Here is a 25,473-nt window from a genome sequence, read left to right as displayed (position 1 = left end):
TAACAAAATTAACGAAATGAGTTGTTCGACGATGAGTGTCGAAATGACTTGTTCAACGACAAGAACGCTGCGCGGATACTAAAGTTGCGCCGAACTACCCGTCAGAACGTGGAACGATACAGACAGAAGAGGAGACAGCAAAACCAACTATTCCTGGAGAAAGACCGCCACCAGGAAGAGGAGGAGTTCGAGGAACTAGAACCGTTGAATTTTTCTCATGAGACAACAGAACCCGCTCAGGCAGTAAAGTGACGATCGCCAACGATGAGCTCGAGGTAGTCGACGAATTCGTCTAAGTTGGCCCACTGTCAACATCGGACAACGATACTAGCCGTGAAATCTAAACGCGTATTATCTACGGAAGTCGTGAATACTATGGGCTTCACAGGCATGTGCGGTCCAACAGACTTAGCTCTCGCATAAAGTGTATTTTGTACATAAACGCACATTGCACGCAATTGCACAAATGCCGCACAACTAACCTGCAAAACTGACGTTTGTTGGGAATCCGGTTGGTATACGACGAAGAGGAGCGCAGCGAGCAAGGTTATTAGAACAAGTGTGGCAAGACCTGGTAAGCATTGAATGCACGCGGGATTGAAGAAACGCGGTCAGGAAACGAGTTGATTGGCGGAATTTTGTTCATCATGCTATATCTTAATGACTAGCTGATACCCGGCCCGCGTTGCTGCGCTAGTAAGTTTACGACGACAACCGCATATCTTTCAAATGTACATAATTTCGAACAAATATTAACATTACCATGTTATATCTATAAGGCTGTATGTATTCTGTCCAAAAATATGTATTTCTGAATCATGTTGCTCCAATGTTCTAATTTCCATTAAAAGTCTAACGAATACATTCGGGAAAATAGCAATAGTCAAAAATGTTAGAAACATGACGTTACTAAGTTTATTATTTTGGCTAGGAATAGCTGAAGTATTTTTTTTTTGTTTATACAAATTAGCTGAGGTATTGTCCTAAACTTCAACCAAACGTAAACGTAAGCAAATAGAAATTTGTTATTTCGGTTCAAAATAATTTGAAAAGTGTATGTGTTTTACAAATGAAAAAGGTATCCATCCATGTTGTTAACTACCTAAACATCATGCTATTTGTTACATTGCTCGCATTATTGCATTCGAGCATGATCGCTAAGAATAAGCTCAAAGTAAAATTCTCACTCCAAAAACTAATAAAATAACTCTCTAAAAATTGTGTAGTGTCCCTGAAAAAATTAAAAAATACATCTGGAGTCGATTTCCGGCCTCTGGATATCTTCCTGGTTTTGGAAATATTTATATTAGGATGTATTTGACCACTATCTACTTTGAGGATACCTTGGATTTAAGGAATGGGACCGATTTCTGGACTCTGAACATTATTTTGATTCCGGAAATAACCAAATTGGCTGATTTTTTGAAAATATCATTTTGAGTGAGTTAGTAGAATGATATCAAATATCAAAAGAATGAAATATTTCCATTAAATTATACTATCAACTTTGATAGTAGAATTGAATGGAAATTTTTCATTCTCTCGTTATTTCATTTTGACTGGTACTTCGCCATTTTGGTTGTACTCCTTCAACCGGAAATCACAATCTTGGATTTTAAAATGCTGTTTGGATTTGGTTTATGGTCTCCAGTTATCATCGCGATTCTGGAATGACCATTTTCGCTGATTTCCAGTAATCTGAAGTTGCCACTTAGAATTCGGCGTTTTTCACAAATTCTTTGAATTATAGTCGATAAGATTACGATGGAATATCTTGTATCAATATACAATGGACTATCTTGTATCAATATAACTTTCACCAATCATTTTTGATTGTTTTCCAGAAAGTGGAAATCATCATTTTGGATTTGGCGTCTGGGGTCGATTTCCGACCTCTGGGTATCATTTGAGTTTCAAAAACAACCATATTGGGTGGTTTTCGCTCATTTTCGGAAAGCGGATATCGCCATTTTGGATTTTAAAACGATGTCTGGATCTGATTTCTGATCTCTGGGTATCATAACGATTTCGGAATGACCATTTTTGGCTGTTTACCAACAACTCGACATTCCAATTTCAACAACTCAATGTCAATGTTGCAATTTAAGTTGCCACTTCGGAATTAAAATGTCGTCAGGGGTCAATTTTTGGCCTATGTGCATCATTTCGATTACAAAAATACCAATTTTAGGTAGTATTTGGTCATATCTGTAAACCGGAAGTCACTATCTTGGTTTTCAAAACAGCGTCTTGAGTTGATTCCAGGTCTCTTGGCATCATTTCGATTGCAGAAATACCTTTATTTGGTGCTGTTCGGTCATTATTGGTTGTTTTTCGGAAACCGGAAGTCGTCTGTGTATGGTCTTTGCAGTCGATTATCGGCTGCTGGCTATTATTTTGATTCCAAAAATACCGGATGTCGCCATTGTGTTTCTAAATAGCGTCTGGATTTGATTTCCGGTCTCCGGGCATCATCTTGGTTCTCGAATAACTATATTGGCTGTTTTCAAGCAACCGGATATTGCCACTTCGAATTTCAAAATGGCATCTGGGGACGATTTTTGGCCTATGTACATCATCTCGATTACAAAAATGCCCATATTGGGTGATATTTGGTCATTTTCGGAAACCGGAAGTCGCCATCTTGGATTTCAAAATGCTATCTAGAGTTGATCTCAGGTCTCTGGGCATTATCTCGATTCCAAAAATACCCATATTAGGTGATATTTGGTCATATTGGGCCAGTTTTCTGGAAACCGGAGATCGTCATCCTGGATTTCAAATGGAGTCGATTTTCGGCCTCTGAATATCATTTTGGTTCCAAAAATAACCATAATGGATGATATTTGATTATATTCTGGAACCGGAAGTCGCCGTATTGGATTTCAAAATATCGTCTGGATTTGATCCCCGGTCTTGGTGCTATTCTGGTTTAAGAAATATTGAACCGGAGAACATCATCTTGACATCTTAGGTTGATTTCCGGTCTCTAGATATAACCTCGGATTCAGAACTCCCCGCAAAAAACCGCAAAACAGGGGCAAAAAAAGGATTTCCCGTGCCCTGCACAGAATTGAACCATCACAAATCGACTTGTTGACCTATTCTTCATAAAAAATCTATATTCCAGGTTGTTGGCACCAATTAATCGCCGCTAGACTGGCAGCCTGAAATATAGTATTTCTCATGTAAAATTGGGCAACAAATCGATTGGTGATGGTATTATTTTGTGCAGGGGAAATAATCGATTTTGCCTTTTTTCACCCTATATTTGCGTATTCTCGGAAATATAGACCTTTTCCCGTGCCCTGCACAGAATGAGAATATCACCAATCGATTAATTGGTCATTTTTACAAAAATGGCTATATTTTAGGCCAGCCCAGCGGCTTGTAATAAGTGGGTATTTTGGTTCATTTTTTTCCAGTGTTCAATGTTATGATAACACATTTGAGCCTTAAAAACTCTCACAATTGAATTAAAATAATGATAGGAATAAATTGAAATGATGATAGGAATAATGATTTAGCTGCGCCACTAAGATACAAAATATCAATATCACAGCATTTACCCATTATTTGAGAACTCAAGTATACAGAATGATACGATGATCGTGTTTGATTCAGGACTATACAAATAACAAATTCGCTATTGCTACCCTCCTCCCTGACCACGCTGATGAGAAAATAAAATTAAAATTAATTGAAACAAATACGCTGCTATATTACTTATGTGTACCGAATAATATGATATTGGATGAGGCTATTTCAAATTTAATAAAGATTGACAACATTTATCCACTTCCTTCCCCTCTTAAATGACAGAGTAATGTAAATACCACGCATCATACTCAGAAACGCCTGTATATAAATTTTCATGATAAATTTCTTAATATTTTGCATATAGTGCAGTTCGAAATACCCCTCCCCTCTTGACTACGCCACTGAGAACAAACAGAAAAATCTATGACATAGATACTTTCTTGAGAATTCACTTATACGTATTGACACGGTATTCAAGTAAGGTTTTGAAGAGTTTACCCCCCGCCCCTTGTTACGCTTATGAAATACATTAAACTTAAAGTCGTTTAAATATACCACCCACTATAGCTCCCAAACATCGAATTTAATGATGATCGGCTCAGTGGTTTTAAAATCGTTAAACGGTGATGTCATCACCCCTCCCCCCTTACTACGCGAATGAAATACAAAAATCTCTCAAATGACACAACAACACCACAGAAATACGCTTCATACCTAAAAATCTCTGTGTTTTGAGTTGCACGGTTATTGTAGAAAACGTTTGCATGTTTACAGAGTACAAATTGACTCCTCCTTGCCAGCGCTTATGAGATAGAGCGAAACTAATATTTTAAAGTTACTCCCCGTACTCGAAAACCCTAATATACAAATTTTCACGGTAATCGGTTCAGTAGTTTTTGAGTCTATGGGGAACAGACACACATTCGCATTTATAGATATAGATACACCCTCCTCCTTACTACGCCACCGAGATACAGGAGAATCAATGTTATAGAAACATACTTCACTTTTCAAATTGGAACGGTGATCAATTTTTGTGTTTAGGTGTTTTCAAATAACAAATATTAGCTCCCCCTCCCTTGCCACGCTTATGGAATGAGTAAAATTCAAATTCATGAAATATATCAGCTACTGTAGATTCTACATACCGAATTTATTACTGATGGGTCCAGCAGTTTCAAAATCATCAAAGGTTGACATGTTAACCCCCTCCGCCCTCTCATCCTTACAACGCCTCTGAGAAACAAAAAAGTCGTCGGCCAGTAACGACGCAAGAATACATCTCAGACTCAAAAACATCAGTATATAAGTTTGCACGGTTATCGTAGAGGAAGTTTTCTCGTTCTTGAAACACAAATTCACCCCCCTTTGCCTACGCTTATGAGATAGAACAAAACTAATATTTGAGGATTACTCCCCGTGCTCGCTAACCCCTATAAACATATTTTCACGGTAATCGGTCTAGTAGTTTTTGAGTCTATAGGGAACAGACAGACAGACAGACAGACATTCGCATTTATAGATATAGAAGAAGAAGATAGAAAAATTACGCAAAACAAAGTAAATAATGTAAAAAACACTGTATGCACCAATGAAATAAGATGCTTAGGAAACATATTGCATTATAGTTTTCAGTGAAATAACTAACTCTATGTAGCCTTAATTTTGAAATTAGTTCTCACATGTCTCCAATCATGCCTGAGCCGATCTAAAGTCGATAAGAGTGGTAATATTCAAGTCGACTTTCAAGATAACGAATGTAAAAAAATAAAACACAGCTCTTTGTTTACTATTAAGCCGCTGCGCACTAGAAGCAGCTTGAAATGAATTACGAGTGATTATTTGCTAATTTATCATATTTAACGATATGAAACTGACAGCAAATGCCTGCAGAACATCTTTAGCCCGATTTCGATCATTTTCAGATGCCTAATATTGCGAAAACATCATGACAGAAGGATGTCCTCCTCAAATCTACTCTTTCTACTCTAAAACAATCGATGATTATCTAAAATATGATTTATTCCGAACGTTCTAAATGTTGGTATCGGAATATATATATATATATAGTTTGCTTGTCTTTTAGTCACGCGCACGACAAACGAAAGTTACAGAAAATTGTCTTTTTCCCAAGCAAACTCTGAACCTGAGGTACACTAAAGTTTGTTATTTTTTCAAGTGTAGCAACGCAAACACTTCTCTTCTGACTACAAGTTACCTTTGCTTTTAGTCCTCCACTCACCTCCTCTCGCTTGGTATGAAGCCAGTCGTAAGGAAATCAAAGCTAACTGCGTCTTAACTAATATTCGGCACACGTGTTAAATTAGCACATGGCTATAGATTCTGATGCAGGTGCATCGGCAAAAACCGCCAAAAACGTAATAAAGGGCGGAAGGCAATTTTGAGATGTAAGAAAGACATAGTATCGAAGATATCAAGCATGTAAATGAAATCTGAAGTTAGCCAAACCACTGTCAGTTGATTATGAACGTTACTTTATAGTTACATGTCCAATAATTTCTGTAATGTCATGGCATTCCCATCAAAATTAGGTTGTCAAGTGATGGAATATGGCAGTACTTGTTGAAATTCATTGAGGATAGGCTATGAAAAAGTCAAGAACATGATGGGGATTATAAACTTTTCTGCTCAAGAAAATCAGCAGTTTGGATTTTTTAAGTGTGTAACAATTTTTATATGCATTGAAATTGTAATTTTTCAATAGTACAGTTCGATAGCAAAAAGTTGTTTGTTTATTGAGAAATCAATTACGACCGAAGACGTTAATAACGAACATTTATAAAAAATCGAAGAAAACCGGCTGTAACTCGGCAAAGCCATTTCATGCAAAACATCATATCGAGTTTCAAGTTTAGCTTATAACGCGTGACAAGCCGCACTTGAAATCTATCCAACTTTCTCCCTATTACTCAAAGCTCTAACAAAATTCACAAAAATGTTCTCAAGAAGTTGTACTTAAAGATAGAGCAATATAATTTTTTTCGTTATTCTTAAAAACAGAAAAGACATCCTACACAACCTACACAAAATAAATTCTTTAAGTATACTACGACGTTCAAGATGTACGGAGAATGGAATAATTATTTTGCTGATACGTGAAAATTTTAGCTGTTTCAAAAAAAATTTGAGTATAAGATAAACTCATTCCCGACGGGCGACATTCAAACTTTGATTCGAGTTCAACAATTATACTTGAAAATTTTCACAATGAAATTATTCAGTACGGTTAGAGAACAGATTGATCTTTAATATACAGTTTGTGTTAATTGTGTATATAGTTGATGAGTAATAAGAGTTTGAAGTTCATTTTTTGAGGTAAAAACTGATTTCTCTCCGCTGGGATCGGGTTAAGCTATTGGTCATTATTTTTAAAAGTTATGTAAAATCTGATCAACTGTTTTGATTTAAGATATTTTGCGCTACAGTAAGCTAACTTATTTTATTGTTTATCAAATAACATTTGTTTGTTTATGTGGAAGAAGACATAGGTGGTGGTGATAGGATGAGAATTGTTATGTTGTTACGCAACACAAGAAAAAGTTTCTGTGATGGAACGCAGATGACAGATGTTTCATGCGCGTCATTCATCATGTCATCCTAGATTTATCGGAGTATTAGAGAGGGGTTTGAACTACCCATCAATGATTAAAAAAGGACAGTACTTCGTTATTCCAAACTTTGCTATTGTTAATGACAAATTGCAGAGACAAGCTTTTGCATGGTGTGAATATTTTTTTGAGCAATCCAGTATTTTTTCATGAGCAACGGTTTTTGTAATTTTTTTTTTCAATCACATTCATTTTTAGTTATTTTGTAAGTTTAGTTTGAATATAACATATGTAACATCAAACAATTGAGAAAATCAACTATTATTCAAGTTATGAAATTAAAAAAAAAAATTAAATCGTTGGAAAACAAATTTCGAAAATAATCAAACAATGGAGAGTTATTAGATATTGGATAAAACAGCTGTGCAGTGGATCCGTATAAGAAGCGAGATGCAGATTCGTAATCGAGTAAGCAATATTACATCAAGCAGTCATAGTTACGTCTCGAACTTCAACTGGATATTCCAAAAAATTTATCATTTTAGACTAAATACTCACTTTCAATAGTTCATTTGAAAGTGGCTAGCCACTATGGGCCAACTAGTTTTTCAATAATTTCCATTGTTGAACGATATGTTTCAAAATATATATTAAGCGTTTTACAATGGTGTAGGTAGGTATAGAGCAGTTATTTATATCGAAAAAATCACCCTGTTTCCCCATTCTATGGTTTTTCTATTGCAACTCTTTATTTTTTATGGTTAGTGAGTGCATTCATTACAATTACAAATTATTTCAACCTGCATTTAGACACAGTTTTGCGTCGATCTACCCTAATGTCATAAAATGTTCGTCAGTTGGATTCGAGACTTAGCGCAACCCTACTTTGGGGAAGATCATTGCGAAATTGGAACCATAAAGTACACATAACACAATTGTAGCAAATAAATAACACAGGTGTTGCTACATCTTGGACTTAGGAAATCTGGCAATCAATCGATCACAGCGCATCGAAGTGTCGTTGCGGATGGCCGAGATTTCCACACTTCAATTCGCCTAAGCGCCATCGCAAATGGCCATTACAGCACGCCAAGCGGCGTGTGCTAGTGGTATTTCAAAACATTTGCCACCGCCCGTCGCGAACTTCAGCTGGAGATGATGATCTTGATCAATCGGTTCGGAACTAGATGGCCATCGCCTGAAATCGATACATGTTTCAGAGAGTCCGCTGAAATCGCGGACATCGCGCGTACCATGTGCGGGTGAGTGAGGTTCATTGCGACGGCGGATTGAAATTTCGGCATCGTTCAGATGTTTTTTTTTTGGTACGCGAAACCGTAAATTAAGTTAAACACAAACAATTGACGATGACTGCCATACGCGAAAGTACGAAACGAAAAACGGCTGAGGATCTCATTGATTGTACCGCCGAGAAATGGCTGATTGCTAGGTTGATTATAATTTTATTAAATGAGTACATGTGCTCGAGGAATGAGTGATCGTTGCAACTAATGAGAGGCAACTTGAATTATTTTGAGGACAAAGCAAATTGGTTTAGAGAAAACTGGCACACATACGGCGTGTGTGTGGCGTTGTACTCCGAGCCGTTCCTAGAATTATGCTGCATAGCAAATTATGTATACAATTTGTATGGTCCAATTGCAGCGCAATAAATCATGTTTATTGTGAGACTTCGTGGACCGTTTGAATCTCGTGTGAAAATGAGTGCTCAGACGCGAGATGATTATGTGATGCAGTTGCACAATACGCTCGAAGAGCAGCGCGAGTTCTGTGCCTGAAAAGTTCCCGCTTTCTATCGGATCGCAAATCGGCGGAGGCCTGAAGTGATCAACCCTCAAAGGGTAGAGCCAATAGTGCGATGATTTTCACACGGTTATTTTGTTTTTTTTTTCTTTCATAATGGTTACGAGACCTAATGTTGTTCGAAAAAAGCAGTTTTCTTCTGTGGCTTATATTGAATAAGACAGGTTCAGAAAAACAGCAACAATATTTCTATTTCTTTTCGAATCTTCGGAATTAATATGCAAGGTTTTCGTATCCCGTATCAAAAATAGATTGAATGAGTAAAGTAATTTGAATATCCGAATTGAGTTCATTGATGCTTCCTTACTACAATTGTGAAATCGTCGAATTTAGGATTTGCTCTATGTTCCCAGTTTCTTATTTGGCATATTATTATCTTATCTTCATTTCAAGAGCAACAAATCTTAACAAATTGTAACTACCGAATCAATCTATTAACATTCTTAAAACACTTCAGTTAATTCCAGATCGTACGGCAGCCCATAAGAATAGAGTATCACTTGCAAATTATTCTCCCCTGTTTAGCTGTCCCTAATTGTTTTTATGAGGACCACAAGCCAGGGAAAACACTATCGACCCCACATCAGTGGAAAAGTAGTGAAGAATGCGGGGTGCGATTGTATGCCACATCGAATCGCAGCATCCATTCTGTTCTACCGTATGGTGAGAAATCTCTTTTTGTGCTTTTCGCTTGGGCAGGGTGCAAATTGCGAAGAAGCTACAGTAGCAGCATAACACACTTGAAAAGTAAAAACAATCAGTAATTCCTAAATCAAAGGCGATTATTGCACTTAATAATCAAAAATTTCCAATCGATCAGAATGTCTTTTTACTTTTCTTAGCTTCACTCGAGCGTTTCACTTCGCGGTAATGGCCATTCCATGGAGCCCAACAACGCAACCGGATGGAGTTAATTACCCCAGTACAGCCGGGTGAGCACGCAAATTTGATTATGTGATTTCCAAAAACGAAAGCGTACGGTCAGTGGCACTTTGCGATGACCTTCGATTCGATTCCGATCGGATGCATCGCGTGGAATCGATTACAGTGGAGAGAAAAGAAGGAACAACAGAAAAATGCCACTCACCTCTTGAGAAAATCGGAATATTCGGCCTGCCGGATCAGACCGGTGCGCATCATGATCGTCTGGAAGCATTGCCGTTCGACTGCCCATAGCTTGCAGTCGGTAGCCGCGGTGATTGTCGCCGTTCGCTGGCAGTGGTACAGGATAGCCAGCTCGCCCAGCACCTTGGCCCCAGAGAGCGTCGACAGGTATTTACCTTCGCGGGACACTTCCACGCGACCCTCTGAAAAAAAAGGAAATAAATAATGAATATAAGAAATCGTAATCACATTTATTGAGTGGGTAATTTTCACAATTCTAATTAATAGCCACCTGGCCGTTTTTTGAATGACAAGAATAAAAAAAAAAGATTATCACTGAAAGCTAAGTGATGATAGTGGCATAAGCAACTGCCAGTTTCTGGGATAAGCCCTACTTCCGTCACTTGAGAATGGGCAGGCCGATTTGAACTTAATTTTTTGTTAACATTCGTAACATTGTTTTGTTTGTCCTGACACAAAAAGTTTGTATAACGTGCAATTAGACATTTATAATACGTTTTTTTATCTATTTTTAAAAAGAATTTCTAGATCTGCTTTCGATTTATGATTTTTTTTCCAAATTTTCAAATTTCCAAATGTATTACTTTTTATGCTCAAAATAATCCTAATTGTTAAATTTTTTTTCTAAAAAAATATTATTTTACGTTGGATAATTCGTTATGATTTTATTTTGAAACAAGTCAGGCAAAATATATATTCCTTTTATGGAGCTCTTTCATATAAATAAAATCCTCGTAAGGCGTCGTACACAAATTACGTAGAGCATGAAGGGGGGGGGGGGGGGGGGTGGTTGAGTCTGCGTTACTTATCGTTACGTAGGGGGGAGGGGGGTAGTAGAGATAGTTGCGTAACTGTGATGTATGCTTGAAATTGAAAATTTTGGAGGGGAGTCAGGCTGTTCAGCGTTACGTAATTTTAGGAGGGGGAGTCATATCGAACGTTACCTATCGTTACAGAGGGGGGGAGGGGGTCTGAAATCTTGATTTTCAGCGTTACGTAATTTGTGTACGACGCCTACCATCCTACAGGTTAGAAGAACTTTTAAGCATTTCCAGCTCGAGTGGTAATTGTCTCGAAAATTTGAATTGAAAATAAAATTGTAGGGTATGGTATTAATTATATGATAAACCTCAAGTTTAGACGTAGAACTACCTCTCAGGAAGTTCGATCACATCTTGAAACGGAGCGGAAAAATATACACAGTTAAAAATAAACATTGAATTTTACGTCGAATCGCCTATGAAGAATTACCTCCATTGTGTATAATTCAATTTTACGTAAGATTTGAAAATTACAGGAAAAAAAGTGTTTCGAAATAGAATTACGTGAGCTGTAAAATTCAAATAATTGAATGTATATCGCGTACTGTAAAATTCAAATCACACGTAATATTCGAATAATTCGAATCCCCTTATTTTTTTTTTCCGAAAACAAGTTGTTGCGAGTGTTTGTCGTCTGATGCATTTCAATGCACGCAGAACTCGTACAGGAATAGTTTTTATATTTCTTTTCAAACAACGAATAAAAAATGCAGAATATTATTATGTGTGAAAACTTGTTTAACTATCGCATTTCATAGAGATCTTAGTGTAACGGATCTGCGTCATTGTGCCATCGATGATTAGACAAGGCCGCAATGACCCTTTGTACTTGCCGTTGCTGCTTTCCAACACGAGTGGCTCTGGGCTTTGACCCTTTGGCGGGAAAGAGTTTGAGGAAATACTATTGTAGAAGTTCCAGAAACTTCGAAGCCTTTGGAATGTACACAAAACTGTGTACGAATTGCACGCACATTAAATCCTGAATCGCACTTGCGTGCACTTCCGCAGATGTCCTTGAGTCCCGTCCAGATGTCAGTTTCGCAGGTGCTTCCTGAACGACCGATATGTTTTGAAAACCAATCCGCAGCTGGTGACCGGGCACTCAAAAACTTTATAACTCCGGTGAATCCGGATGTGTGCCATGAACCATGGCATATTTTCACAATGCACATAGCAAATTTTACACAACATATTTAAAAAAAATCGTAATACATACCTTTCCACACGAATGTAAACACGACAATGGCCGCCAGAAAAGTATTCGCACGGCAGCAGAGTGCTGCTGGGTTGTCAATTTTACGTGATGTACGTTGAAATTTAAAACACATCCAATTTAAAAATAAGACAGTGCGTGTAAAATAAGGTGGCGCAGCTATTACTTTTATAGCACTCCAGTAAAATGAAATGGGACGATATTAAAATTCCAGTGATGGTTGCTGGTCTTCAATGTTAAGTATGTAAGAACGTAAACTAATGTTTGATAAAAAATTACGTTTGTATTTTTTACGTTACATTACAAACTACGTTGCGCTTAATATTGAGAAATTTTTACTGTGTAGTCAGGTTTTTTTACGTGAGGAAAACGTTCAAAATTTGTGTGAACCCCGTAAAAATACTAATTTGAGGTGAAAATATGATAGTGTTTTTTTTCCTGTATGGGCTTCCTCACTGCGATTAGAATCGTAGATCTATTGTGAGATATGCCCGGGTGTCTGCTGTATCCCGCACTTTTGTTAATAGCAATACCTCTATTGAGAAGTGGCATGCTTATTATTATTGTCCATCAGTGCTTGTGTATAATGTGCTACTCTTCCGTGCACGCTTACTGTTCTACTATACCGATACTCGTTCCTCTTGCCAAATATCACCAATTATAATTCCCTGGAGAAGTTTCGTCGTGCGTGCTTCTGGCCAGTTTTATTGATAAGAGGGACTAATTTTTTGTTAAGAGGAAGTCACGCAAAGGTATTTGTAGATTTCACCGTAAAGGAAGGGTAACTGGTTAGAGCGGGGGCCTAGTGTGGTTGGTAACGTCTCCGCCAACCATGCTCGACGCCTGGGTTCGAATCCCACCGCCGACATAGGTGTCGATGGTTGTGAGGTGGCGTGATCCACTCACAACCAACTCGACTGGTCTAGATTCAATCCTAGCCGACACCGGGAGATTTTCTGAGGCGAAAAATCTCTGGGATCACGCCTTCCATCGCATGAGGAAGTAAAGCCGTTGGCGCCGGTCCGTTGATAAACGGGTCGTGAGTTAGGGTCCTGGGTGTGGAGTCGCCTCCCTGGGCGTCGGTGATTGGCCACAACAGTGGCGGAACTAGACCGACGGAAAATAAGCGAGAATAAAAAAAAAAAGGCTAACTGGTGGGGAGCCTGAGAATAAACCCATCCTTAAGTCCTTTCGACATCGGATGGCCTGATTCTATCAAGATTCGAACCCACGACCATCCGCTTGACAAAGCGGACTCTGTAACCTTGCGGCTACGCAGCTCCCTAATGATAGTGATTAGTCTCAAGGACAATATTATAAGTTTTGAGTATTTACACCAAAAATTGTGATTTTTTTTAATGGAATTAAGTCGATATCTTGTATCGTTTTTAAATTTCTACAAAAACAACCCGCGTAAAAAAAAGTAAAGTATGACCAAATTCAAATGCTAATAAGTCAGTAATTTTCAATGGATTTGAAGCAATCGGTTGGAAAATCATCTATGCATACGCCCAAATGCAGAAAAATGAAATTTGTCAAGTCTTGTTGAAACGCAAATTTTGACCTCTGATTGGTCGCTTAATGCATGTTTTCCCTAGCACGGTTGACTGAATAATACGCATAGTAAACTGGGAATGTATTATTTGGGCTATATAGGAGCCTGTTTCTGCTTAAACCAATCATATTACTAGTGGATGGCGACTAGGACAGTCTCAACTAAACAACAGCAGGTAGCATCAGCAGGGTGGCAGCAACGGCAGCGGAAAGCAGCAGTGCCAGCGCCAGCTGCGGTAAGTGCAGCGGCACTTCCTTTATTAAAAAGTTGCCATTGTTCGGTAGCGGCAGCGTAGTTGCAGAGCCAGCTGCGGTGGTAGTGGTAACAGCGGTTTAGCGGTAGGTGCAATGAAACCTACTCTAGCAAAAAGCTGCCTTTGAGCGGTAGCGGCAGCATCAGCGATTGCACAATGGTCCTGAAACTGAGGGGGGGATTTTGACCAGGAGCTCGACAGCAATGCTCTAGAGAAAAATTTTCTTCTACAAAATTGGTTCATATGATACAGCACTTATGGAAAAATTTTCAAAAATTAGAGAGACCTAAATTTTCGGTGAAATCAGGAAGCTAGTTTTTTTATCTCTGTGGAAAGAGGAAAAAATCATTATACAATGTTATAGATTCGCTAATTTCTGGCAACTTTGGGAAGAAAATGCTTTTCTATCTTGGAAAATAAATCGGTTCGGATTGAAAAAAAAACATGTTTTTCGTTCCATTTTTATTAGTTCAACTTGAACATTAAAACTGACTTCGAACGACTTTAAGGGTTTTTTTAAGAGAAACGATTTGCAATACTGACCTCGTGAATAGCTCAATTCTACTCAAAGCAATTGATGTTGTCCATCAGAAAATATGCCTTTCTTATTTGTTTATCTCTTTTTTAAATAATAATTTGATATAATTTGCATGTGAAATTACTCAGATTAATTTTTTGTGGGTTTTCTCTCAAAACTAGAAATAATTACCTTTGATTTGATTCAAAGAGATCGAAAATCGAACAACTGGTTAAAAAGATATGAATTTTCGAAAATAAAATACATTGAATAAAGCTATTCCGGAACTGGTCACCCAAAGTGTTTCAACCGTGTTCAATACTGGAGGGATTGCAGAGAATAATCAGACCTGTATTTTTTCTTCAAGTCCTTATGGCGTTTAGCTCTGAAATAGGGTAACCATAAGAAACGGCTTCATTCGATGCATATTATATTCGGATCAAATTAAAGGTGATTATTTCTAGTTTTAAGAAAATATACTGAAGAAATAAATCTGTGTGCTTTTGCATTCAAAATATATAAAATTGTTATAATTTTTGTCGTGCTTTTAAATTGAATTTACTCAAATTTAAAAAACAACATGTTTTTAAAAATTTCTCCATATAGGGTCAGAATTCGTGAAACGGATCACGATGTCTAATTTCTTCAAATAAGTATTAAAAACTTCAAGAGTTTCACTCCGGAAGTTGATTTTCCAAACTTTATTGAAATTGAATAAATTTTCAAGTTGTTATTGTCACTTGAAATTCAGGTCAACATTCTTTTCAAATGAACATATCTTTGAATATATTGCATCGAATTTGATGAAATTTTCACAGCAAATGCATCCAAAATTGTACTTTATGGAAATATTTTTTTGGAGGATTTTTTTTTCAATAGTAACTATATGAAGGAATATGTTGAAAAACTACGTTCTGGGGCACTGAAAAATCTGAAAAAAATCACAAGTATTTTTGATAAAATTTCGGATCTTTCCAGAAAATTTCGAGTTGGTATTATTTTTAGTTCAAAAGATATGGGCTTCTAGAGTTGGTGCCGCAACGCATCGCTGCAACTTAGGATGAAAAGAATATTGACCTAAATTTCAAATGACAATACCAACTTGAAAACTTACTCAAACTCAATAAAAATTGGGAAATTAACTTCGCGAGTGAAGCTCTTGAAGTTTTTAATACCTATTTGAAAAAAATAGACATCGCGGTTTTTAGTGATCCGTTTCACGAATTCTGACTAGGGTTGTCGATATCAAAAATAGAATATCGATATCTGCTTTATCGATATTAAAGGCGGCATCAATATTGAAATCGATACTGCGCGTCGATATCGATATTTTATCGATATTTTCCTTTATGCACTAAGGTCGCTTTTTACGCGGATTCCGGAATTTACGCGTTTTTTACGCGGATTCCGGAATTTACGCGGTTTTTTTTTACGCGGATTCCGGAATTTACGCGGTTTTTTTTACGCGAATTCCGGAATTTACGCGGTTTTTTACGCGGCACGTAACCCCCGCGTAAAAAGCGACTTTAGTGTATATTTTTTGTTTGGCTTTCAGCAACCCGGTGGCATCGGCCTTGTTTCCTGAAGCTGCCGTGAAAGACAGTGGCGCTAATCTCATTGATGTTTTTGAAGGTTTGTTCACACAGCAGTGTGAGCGCAATGAGCGAAGCATAATATATGTTGCACAGAGTTATGCGCTTGAATCAATTTAATTATTTAAGAAAAAGCTTAGCTTAGCTTTGTAAATGTTTAAAAGTGGCGCTGATATGCTATCTCATTTACACGTACGTTGAAATGTTATTCCTTAAATCATCGCGCGATGTCAGCTGCCTGCAAGAAACACCGCCATTCGCAATCGGCAAGAATAAACGTTGTGTACATTCTAAAATAATGCAACGCATTTTTGTTTTGTTTCATCAAGCAAAGCACTCGACGTTTCGTGCAATAAATATATCACCCGAAAACAATACAAAAGCACACTGCCACTGAACACCGATACTGTATGCACGTATGAGCACTGCTGTTTTTCGTGTTTCGATGAATCAGCTGTCAAATTACATGTAAAACTGATCCAGTGATCCAGCTAATGCTGGCTTCACTCATGTTGAACGTAAACGTCAGTGATGCCACCGGGTTGGCTTTCTGTTAGGCTTGAAACAAGCTGAACGCCAACGTAAGCGATCGGGCGAGATTCTTGCCGAAGGTTTATAAACAGCCGTGAGTAGAGTTGTGCATTAACCTACGGCAAGAATCTCACCCGATCGGTCGCGTTGACGTTCAGCATGTTTCATGCCTAAGTATTGAATATTCCGGCGAAGTGTTTGCTATTTCATCTCGTCCGTTACGACAGCGGGCCGATTACTGATCGCTTTACGCAAGGTGCATTTTCCAATCAGATTAAACCGACGTTTCGTGAGCCGCGTCTCCTAATCGTCACTGATCCATTGACTAATCACCAGCCAGTTACTGAAGCATCCTACCTGAACATTCATGTTATCGCTTATGTAACACCGATTCTTTACTAAAATTCATCGATTCTGCCATCCCAATGCAACACCAAGGCATCGCATTTGATCGGTTTAATGTGGTGGTTATTGCCCCGAGAAGTTCCACACCCAAATTCCTGGAAATTCGCTCTAAGCATGCTGTCAATAAAAATGGAGATATGGCAACCATATTTCTGTCGAACTGCTTACATTTTCCATCTATCACTTATTGATTCTAGTACCAACAATTCTGGTACCTATACTTTTTAGTTGATTTGCCCTAAAATAGCTGAAATAGAGTAAACATCCTTTAATTGCTATTGACCTACTTTCGAATAAATATATTTATCAATGGAGAAACCAAGCCTTAACGTGTGTTTTCAGTATAATGTGTACTTTCAATGAATATCTTATATTGCGTGTAAGCATTTTAAATTTGTTTTTTGATGCCATGATGAATTTATGATTGGTAGGCAAAATTTCGACGGCAGCACTCCCCTGATGGCAACCGAGAATATCGAACAGCAATATCGAGTCGCAATATCGAAATATCGATAATATCAAATGCGCCTATATCGGTAAAAAATATCGATATAGCGAGGGGCAAATATCGATAATATCAAATATCGATAAAATATCAGCAACCCTAATTCTGACCCTATATAGAGTAAAATCAAAAACATCCTATCAAGAAAACTGGCATCTCAAGATCAAGATCAAATGACAAGCGTCTAATCAAACAGCGCACTCCATCTATTGAAAGTGATAGGTTGTTATAAAGTGGTGGTAGTTACATCGCTACGAAGTCATTGTGTGCGTATGTGATAGTCCTGCCTGTGCGCTCGGATTGCATTCGCAACGTCAGCACGAATACTAGCATGCGTCAGTCCCAAGCAGCAAAATTTGTTTCGATAATGAACTTTGTGCATCACAGCAACAAATTCTTATGCGAAATCAAGTTGCAGTTACATCTCAGTTTCATATACAATGACAAAAAAAGCGCAGGAGGTGGAGTCAATTGCAACATTTTCGTTGTTTCAACACTAGTTTCAAGAATGAAACCGCAATGTGTATGAACTTATGCATGGAATTCGATAACAACATGGTAAATGCTGCATTGCGAGTTCATGGCTGAGTTTTAAATATTGCTTCCCTTACCATGCCAATGCAATGGTCATTACCAGTTTTAATTTTGCTTCTTCAAACCTCAGCGTGATAATGAAATTCAAAGCAATTTATCGCATTTCGTTTTAGAAACCAACACTTTTTAGACGACTTCAAGTCCAAGTACCCAAAAGTTACAACGCAGTAAATAACCTCATTTCAAAAACAAATATAAGGCGAACGATCGAGCAAAAATTGCTGTTACTTGGCTTCAGAACATGAGAGCAACTTTTAGAAGTATTTTTGTGTGTTTGTTTTTTGTATCTCGCAAGCATCACGTTGGCAACCTATATGCTCCACCCACTAAATCTATTCAGTAAAGGTTAGGTTTTCAAATGCCGTTTATACGTTTCAACAACAAATCTAACCTCGCGAAATACGTTGTTGGTGTGAAGATTTTTGAAGCAGCGATGCCACTTTAGTTGTTGCTTGTTTCTTTACAATTTCATCGTAGTAACAAAAAATGTTTCTTAAAACCTCGGAATTTCATTAGTGCAACAAATGATCACAATTTATTTTTTTATTATGTTTCAATTGTTGCTTGGTTCCACCTGAACTCAACAGACTACGATGCCAAAACTGTCGATTGCAGGCAGAGTTCCCAGTTTTCTCGATATGATGTTTCAGGTAAAATGTACCATATTTTGGCATATTTTCTGATGAAAAACAACACTAACTTTGAGTAGAATTGAGCTATTCACGATATCAGTATTGCAAACTCTAAAAGTCGTTCAAAAACAGTTTTAAAGTGAAAATTGAAAAAAAAATTAAAATAAAATTGAAACAAAAAAAAAAGAGCGAAAATATGTTTTTTCAATCTAAATTGGTTAATTTTAATAAAGAAACATTTTTCTCAATTCTTGCTTAAAATTAGTGAAGCTTTAATATTGTAGCCTCCCCAGCTGGTCTCGAACAAGCCAGTCGTCGTAGGTTCGAATCTTGCCTCGGGAGAGACTGTTAGTGTCAATAGGATCGTAGCGCTAGCCCCGCAATTGTCATGTACACTTAACGGTTGGCTGCGAAGTCTGTGTATAGTAAACAGAAGGTCAAGTTCCGAATCGGAATGTAGCACCAAGGCTTTGCTTTGCTTAATATTGTAGAACGGTTTTTCTCCTATCCACAAAGATAAAAAGGTCAGATACAAGATTTCATCGAAAGTTTGGGTCACCCTAATTTTTGATAATTTTTCAAAAAGCGTTTTATCATATGTAACAACTTTGTAGGAGAAAATTTTTCTTTAGAATATTGTTATCGAGCTCTAGATTCAAATTTCCTCCTAAATTCAGTTTCTGGATTATCGTGCATTGGTGCATTGGTCAGCATCTGTCTTCAGTGAAAAGCTCTACCGTATTCTGGCAACACACAAACATGTTTGGGATGCTGGCAATCAAAGCCTATCGGTCGTCAAATTTTCAGCGTAAAAAAAGCTTCCCCCATTGAATTTTCAATTGAAGAGTTAATATCTTCGGGATACCTACAGCGGGCACCAGTAGCGGTAGTGGTGGTAGCATCAACAGTAGGTGTTACAGCACTTCCTTTAGTAAAAAGTTGCTTTTGTGCGATAGCCGCAGCATCAGCGGTAGGTGCATTTCCAACACTTCTTTCAGTGAAAAGCTCTGCCGTATTTTTGCAACACACAACCATTTTTGTGGATGCTGGCAATCATAATTTGCCTGCCGTGTGTAGTTTCCAGTATTAAAATAGCTTTTCACTGTGTTGTACGTGTGCCATCTATAATGTTGATGATCCTATATTAAATAGAACAACAATTGTCCTTTGAAAGACTTCAAATAAATGATTGAAGGTTTATTATTTTCTCGTTTTGCGTTATAGTTAAAAGTTAGTTACCTGCATGCATGCACACTCTGGCTATTGAAACTACCTATTTTGCGCCGCATAGTGTTTGTTCCATATGTGCATATTATAATTCAATAGCACTTCAACTTCTCTTTTGAACAAAATTTTGAAAATGTTACATACAAGTAATCAACCACCTTTTGTAGTTTTACCTCAAAAATTTTAACTCATTGCACACCTATCCTATTGAAATGGGATTTTCATTGAAAAAAAAAAAACATTCCAAGAAAAAACTTAGTGAAATCTATTATTTAACAGATTCAAAAGGTATAAACTTTACAGAAATTGCAAGCACAATGGTTTTGAAGATGCTAAAATCTTTGCCGAACGCTTTTGATTCTGATGTATCAACAAATATTTAGTCTTATTTTCGAAAACGGTGTATATGTTTTGGTAGACGAAATATTTGAAAAATTTAATTTTAAAGCAATGGTTTCTACTTTTTTCAAAGTAATTTTTAGGATTTAGAATTTTAATTTTATTTGAGCCAAAATAGATGGTTTTATTTATGTTATGTCTCCAATAAAGTTGTAGGTAGTATTTTTGTAGTTTCTGAAAAATATACGCCATAAGAAAAAAAATTCTTGAGAAAAGTTCATAAATTGAATTTACTATAACAGTCTACTTTTCACAGATCTGTTTTGTTTTTGCAAAAACTACATATTTAGAGCTAAACATTGATGCTTGTTCGAACATGATAGAATAGAAAATAAAAAACCTAAATTAATCCACTTAGCGGTCAGACCCAGCCTTTCTCATTCAAACTTATTATTTGTAAAAATATATTTACATGAACGCTTCAATCCAATAAAAGTATATTCACTCTTTAGGTTCTAAAATATTGATGTTGTAATTGATGTATAAAATATGAAATTTGACGTAATGTTAGTACTTATGAAATAGCGAAATAAAAGAAATGACTTTTAGTTTCGAACAATTTCATCACGAGCGAAATAGTACGAAACCGCATTTAAATTATGTTGAGTTCACGTATATTGATCAAAGCAGGTATAGTTTTGAATAGTCTTTGAATTTCTTTTCGTTCCATAACTTTTGAACCACATATCAATTTGTTATGAAGTTAGTTGTTTGTAAGTTTAAAAAATAACTCGTTCGTATGACGCTATGTTGAATAAGTCGTGTAATCTTTGAGATAATAGACTCGTTGTTTTAACAATTTAATATATAACGGTTGCTAAAGTTCGATTATAATCGAATGAAATGGGAACGTATAGAGCAGCCGAATTATGAAACCACTTGTCCAATCATAATTCATCAGTTAACTCTTAACTAGCCCGTTCATCTGATATCAATATTGTTTAAATTGGTTGTGTAGTTTCTGAGATAATGAAGTTTCGTGATTTTCACATTTCGATACATTACAGACAAAGTTACAGTCCGATTACAGTTAAATTCAATAGGGTGTTATGAGGCAGCTGGACCTCTCATTTGACACTAATTTAGTGAAAATCGGGTCAACCATCTCTGAGAAAAGTGAGTGAGTTTAAGTAGTCTTGTAAATATTTTACTTTTCATAGCTGGATTTCACATTTTTAAACATAACAGGCAAAGTAATAGTCCGATTGCAAAAAAAATCAATAGGGTTTAATGGGGCAACTAGACTTTCCATTTGACTCTGATTTTATGAAAATCGGTCCAGCCATCTCTGAGAAACATGAGTGAGATTAAACAGTCTCGAGAACACGTTTCTTTCCATAACTTTTGAACCACATGTTCAATCTTAATGAAATTCAAAAGTTAAGGGTTTTTTAGATAGCCCGTTCATTCGAAATTAATTTTGTTCAAATCGGTTGCGTAGTTTCTGAGATATTGACGTTTCGTGATTTTCACATTTTGATACATAACATCTAAACTAGAAATCCGATTACAATAAAATTCAATAGGGTCTTATGGGGCAAATAGACCTTTCATTTGCAATTAATTTCATTGAAATCGGTCCAGCCATCTCTGAGAAAATCGAGTGAGATTGGGAGAGCGTTACACGCACACATACACACACATACACACACACACATACAGAAAATGCTCAGCTCGTCGAACTGAGTCGAGTGATATACGGCATTCGGCCCTTATGAGCACTTTTATACCTTTGGTTTTTTCAGTGATTGCTATACCTTTCTAGGAGAAACGCAAAAAGGTATGATTTAAAAAAAGCACAATTTTTTACAGTGTATATTTTTTTTTCGAAGGGCAAATTTTTATCTTCCACTTTGCCGAATCACTATACCGATTAAACAAACCGTTTAGACACTAAAAATATTTTTTGATCATCAATGTTGATTTATGTCAGCACAAAACCCGAGACGTCAATGTTCCGGAATAATCTCCTGTGCCGAGTGTCTATTAATGATGAAAAATATTTTTAGCGTAAAGCAAAGCAAAGCCTTGGTGCTACATTCCGATTCGGAATTCGACCTTCTGTTCATTAAACACAGTGTACAGGACAATTGCGGGGCTAGCGCGTCGATCCTACCGACACTAACAGTCTCTCCCGAGCCGGGACTCGAACATACGACGACTGGCTTGTTAGGCCAGCATCGTACCTCGAGACCAGCTGAGAGGGCGCGTACGAACGAACAGTTTATCTGGCCAACGTTTACTATAATCATCTACTCTATCATCATTATGCCAAAACCCAATCAATTCATCTACAAAGTCGATACGATCCCGACGAGGCCATTTCTGCTGTGGGCAGCACACAAAGCACAAGTTCAACTATCAACTGCGATGTGATATCTAAGAGAACCAAGAGTAGAAATTAAAAAAACGGAGTTTTTTCCTTAAATTAGAGGCTCTATTGTGAAAAAATAGTTACATTCTTATCTTTTCTTATCTTAGAGCTTGACGACCGCATAGTTCGTAGTTGCTCCTTCGGGATGGGACTGAGCTAGTGAAGTGGAAAAAGAATCAAATATGGATGGCTATTTGGGATTTATTTACCATCTTAAAATTTACAACTTTTTTTGTAGCATTTGTTTTTGTAAAGAACGATATCGACACCGGCTACGTTCTTAGAGAAAGGAAGGAAGTTTTATGATTATTTTGGCCAGTTTACCTCTGCATCTCTAACGACTGTGATGGTAAGGAAGGTACTTTGTTATAGTGGTGAGTGAAGGATTCCCGTGCGTAAAGGTCTCTCTGACAACAATCAGCCTGATTCTACTCTAAAATTTGAACTTATGAGGCTACGAGCTCTCCCTTGTTGAGAAATAGCACTTATTAATGAGAATATTGTCCATCAGCGGGCACTACTTTTACCCAACTTTAAGGCAGCAAATAGATTCCGTGTCGGAAAAAGTTTTTGTTTTTTGGTACTGTTTATGAATACCCAATTTTTGGGAAAAAAACGAAAATGTAGGTCAGCCAGTCCACGTGTCATTGATCAGGAGAGGTGACAATCGGATGGATGCCGGATGTAAGGAGAGTACATTAGTTGGACGTACTTTTCAGTGTATTCAGATAGGTTTCAACGACGTTGGCAACATGTGGTTGAGCGTTGTCATCCAAAAAATCACTTTGTCGTGTCTTTTTTATATTGTGGCCGTTTTTCCTTTAACGCTTGGCTCAAACATATTATTTGTCGTCAGTAGAAGGCTTCTGTGATGGTTTCAATACTGCGTTCACGAATTTTTTCATAGCTATGGAACGCTCCTTGTTTTCTATGTCATCTATGCAGTCTTCACTATATGTTTCAACAATCATTTGACTAGCCCCGGCTGCAGTTTTTTGTTTTTCAAGTTATAAGCGAAAATCAAAACTTTCCTCGAATGACGATTTTTGGGCTTAAATTTCGACATTCCCACATAAAAAAAAAAAAAAACAAGGTAAAGCCTTGGTGCTACATTCCGATTTTGAGCTCGACCTCCTGTTTATTTATACACAGACTCGCAGTCAACTGTTTAGTGTACAGGACAATTGTGGGGCTAGGGCTACGATCCTACTGATACTAACAGTCTCTCCCGAGCCGCGACTCGAACCTGGTTTGCTAGGCTAGCATTGTACCACAAGACCATCAGGGAGACATTTCCACGTAACAAGACAAAAAAGGTCAATCGAAAATCGACAAGTGTAGTGATTTGCAGTTGTTGATTAATGCTACAGCTTACGATAAGACGTTCCATTTTCAGAATAGTCGAGAAAATTGAAATAATTTCAAAACTATATTGATCAATATATTTAGCCTTCGAAAAAGTAATGATAACGCGGTACATTCATGGCATATGTAGGCTCAACCTACTTTCCTGAATTCTCGTTACTTAAGTGCCACTGTCTCATACTTTCATTTATTCACACTTATTAGATAATGACATTTTGCTCTCGCAGTTGATAATCGTAGGATTAGTTATGCAATTTCCAACCAGTTTCACAGGGTTTGTTTCGAAACCGTCTTTGTCACTAATTTCACTTCAGCCGACAGGAAATTGGTGTGGATATAAGAAAAATTGGAGCATTATCATGGGTGATAAATTACTGCTACCTTGTTGTGGCTCCCTATCAAATATATATTGTCGCTTACATCTTGTTTTGTACCACTTTGTACGTTGATAGTAGTTCTAGAAAAATTTAAACACTAAAATCATCTAACATTTCTCGAATAATCTCATTGTAATACAGATTGTCGCGATAGTACCCTATCGCAGACCACTTGATTGGACCACGAGAGAACCAAACCGTCAGTATGTGAGCGCGTTGCCCAAAAGTACCGCATCCTCACAGTTGTTGGCTGAAGTTACAAAACGGCAACCGGTAAGCCATAACTCATCAGAAAAGACGTACAAATTGTCGAGCTGTTACGCCATAGGTAATAGGCCCTCGCACGTCAACATCCAAACTATTCTTACACGTGGTCGAATGAGCCGATGCAACTGCTGGCATCAACAGTCGCATTCGGAGGGCGGAAGATATTTGCTCGTAAGGAAAATTTGCACTCATTAAGGTCTAATGTCTGCCTTCGTACTCAAGCGGATACCGGCGAGTCAGTGCAACGATACAATTTTATGGAGTGCTAATTTTATTTCATTTTCCTGTAGCGCCGGGTGAAACTTGGTCAAGCCTGGCTCGTGTGTTTAGCTAGGCTTAAGCTTGTGTGTATTTGTTTTCTCAAGCTAACTACTCCCCGCAGCGGTGTCCGGTACACCGCGGTATGAGGAGCGTCGAGAAATTAGGAACGTGCAGCGAAGCCCAAAACGCTACCGAAACGCGGAGGAGAAATTGCCGCCCATCGGCTCAACCCTGTTTGGGTTTTGTGGGCGGTGCGCAAGCGGAATGATGAAAAGTATGTACGGTCAGTTAGCAAGAGGAAGTTTGTGTGTTATTTATGTTATCTTACACACAAAGCAAATTGACTGTTGCTTGTAAACAACGGCTTGCGAGCCGAACGCGCCCAGCTTACCGTTTGGTGTTGATTGATATGTTGAAAAATTAAATAAAATCGGACGAATTAGTTGCAAAAGTTTGCAGTTGTTATGTGAGTTTTACTTGCTGAGTTTTGTTTGCACACTCTTGTAATTAGTGGCAATGACGAAATT

At 37.5% G+C, this 25,473-nt stretch overlaps 1 protein-coding gene across 8 annotated transcripts in view; it reads right to left on the bottom strand.

Annotated features, from left to right (window-relative positions):
* The window catches only part of LOC129726435 (cGMP-dependent protein kinase, isozyme 2 forms cD4/T1/T3A/T3B), a 414,395-nt gene that overhangs the window by 31,736 nt on the left and 357,186 nt on the right, over positions 1-25,473 (bottom strand). For all 8 annotated transcript variants that reach the window (XM_055683124.1, XM_055683123.1, XM_055683125.1 and 5 more), the window contains one exon: positions 10,021-10,240. In XM_055683124.1, coding sequence (XP_055539099.1) covers positions 10,021-10,240 — 220 coding nt within the window. The remainder of the gene's footprint in view (positions 1-10,020; positions 10,241-25,473) is intronic.

The sequence above is a fragment of the Wyeomyia smithii genome, chromosome 3 (assembly GCF_029784165.1).
Source record: "Wyeomyia smithii strain HCP4-BCI-WySm-NY-G18 chromosome 3, ASM2978416v1, whole genome shotgun sequence".
NCBI classification, from domain to species: Eukaryota; Metazoa; Arthropoda; class Insecta; order Diptera; family Culicidae; genus Wyeomyia; species Wyeomyia smithii.
Note: the sequence above shows the minus strand (reverse complement) of the source record. Positions and strands in the feature narration are given on the sequence as shown.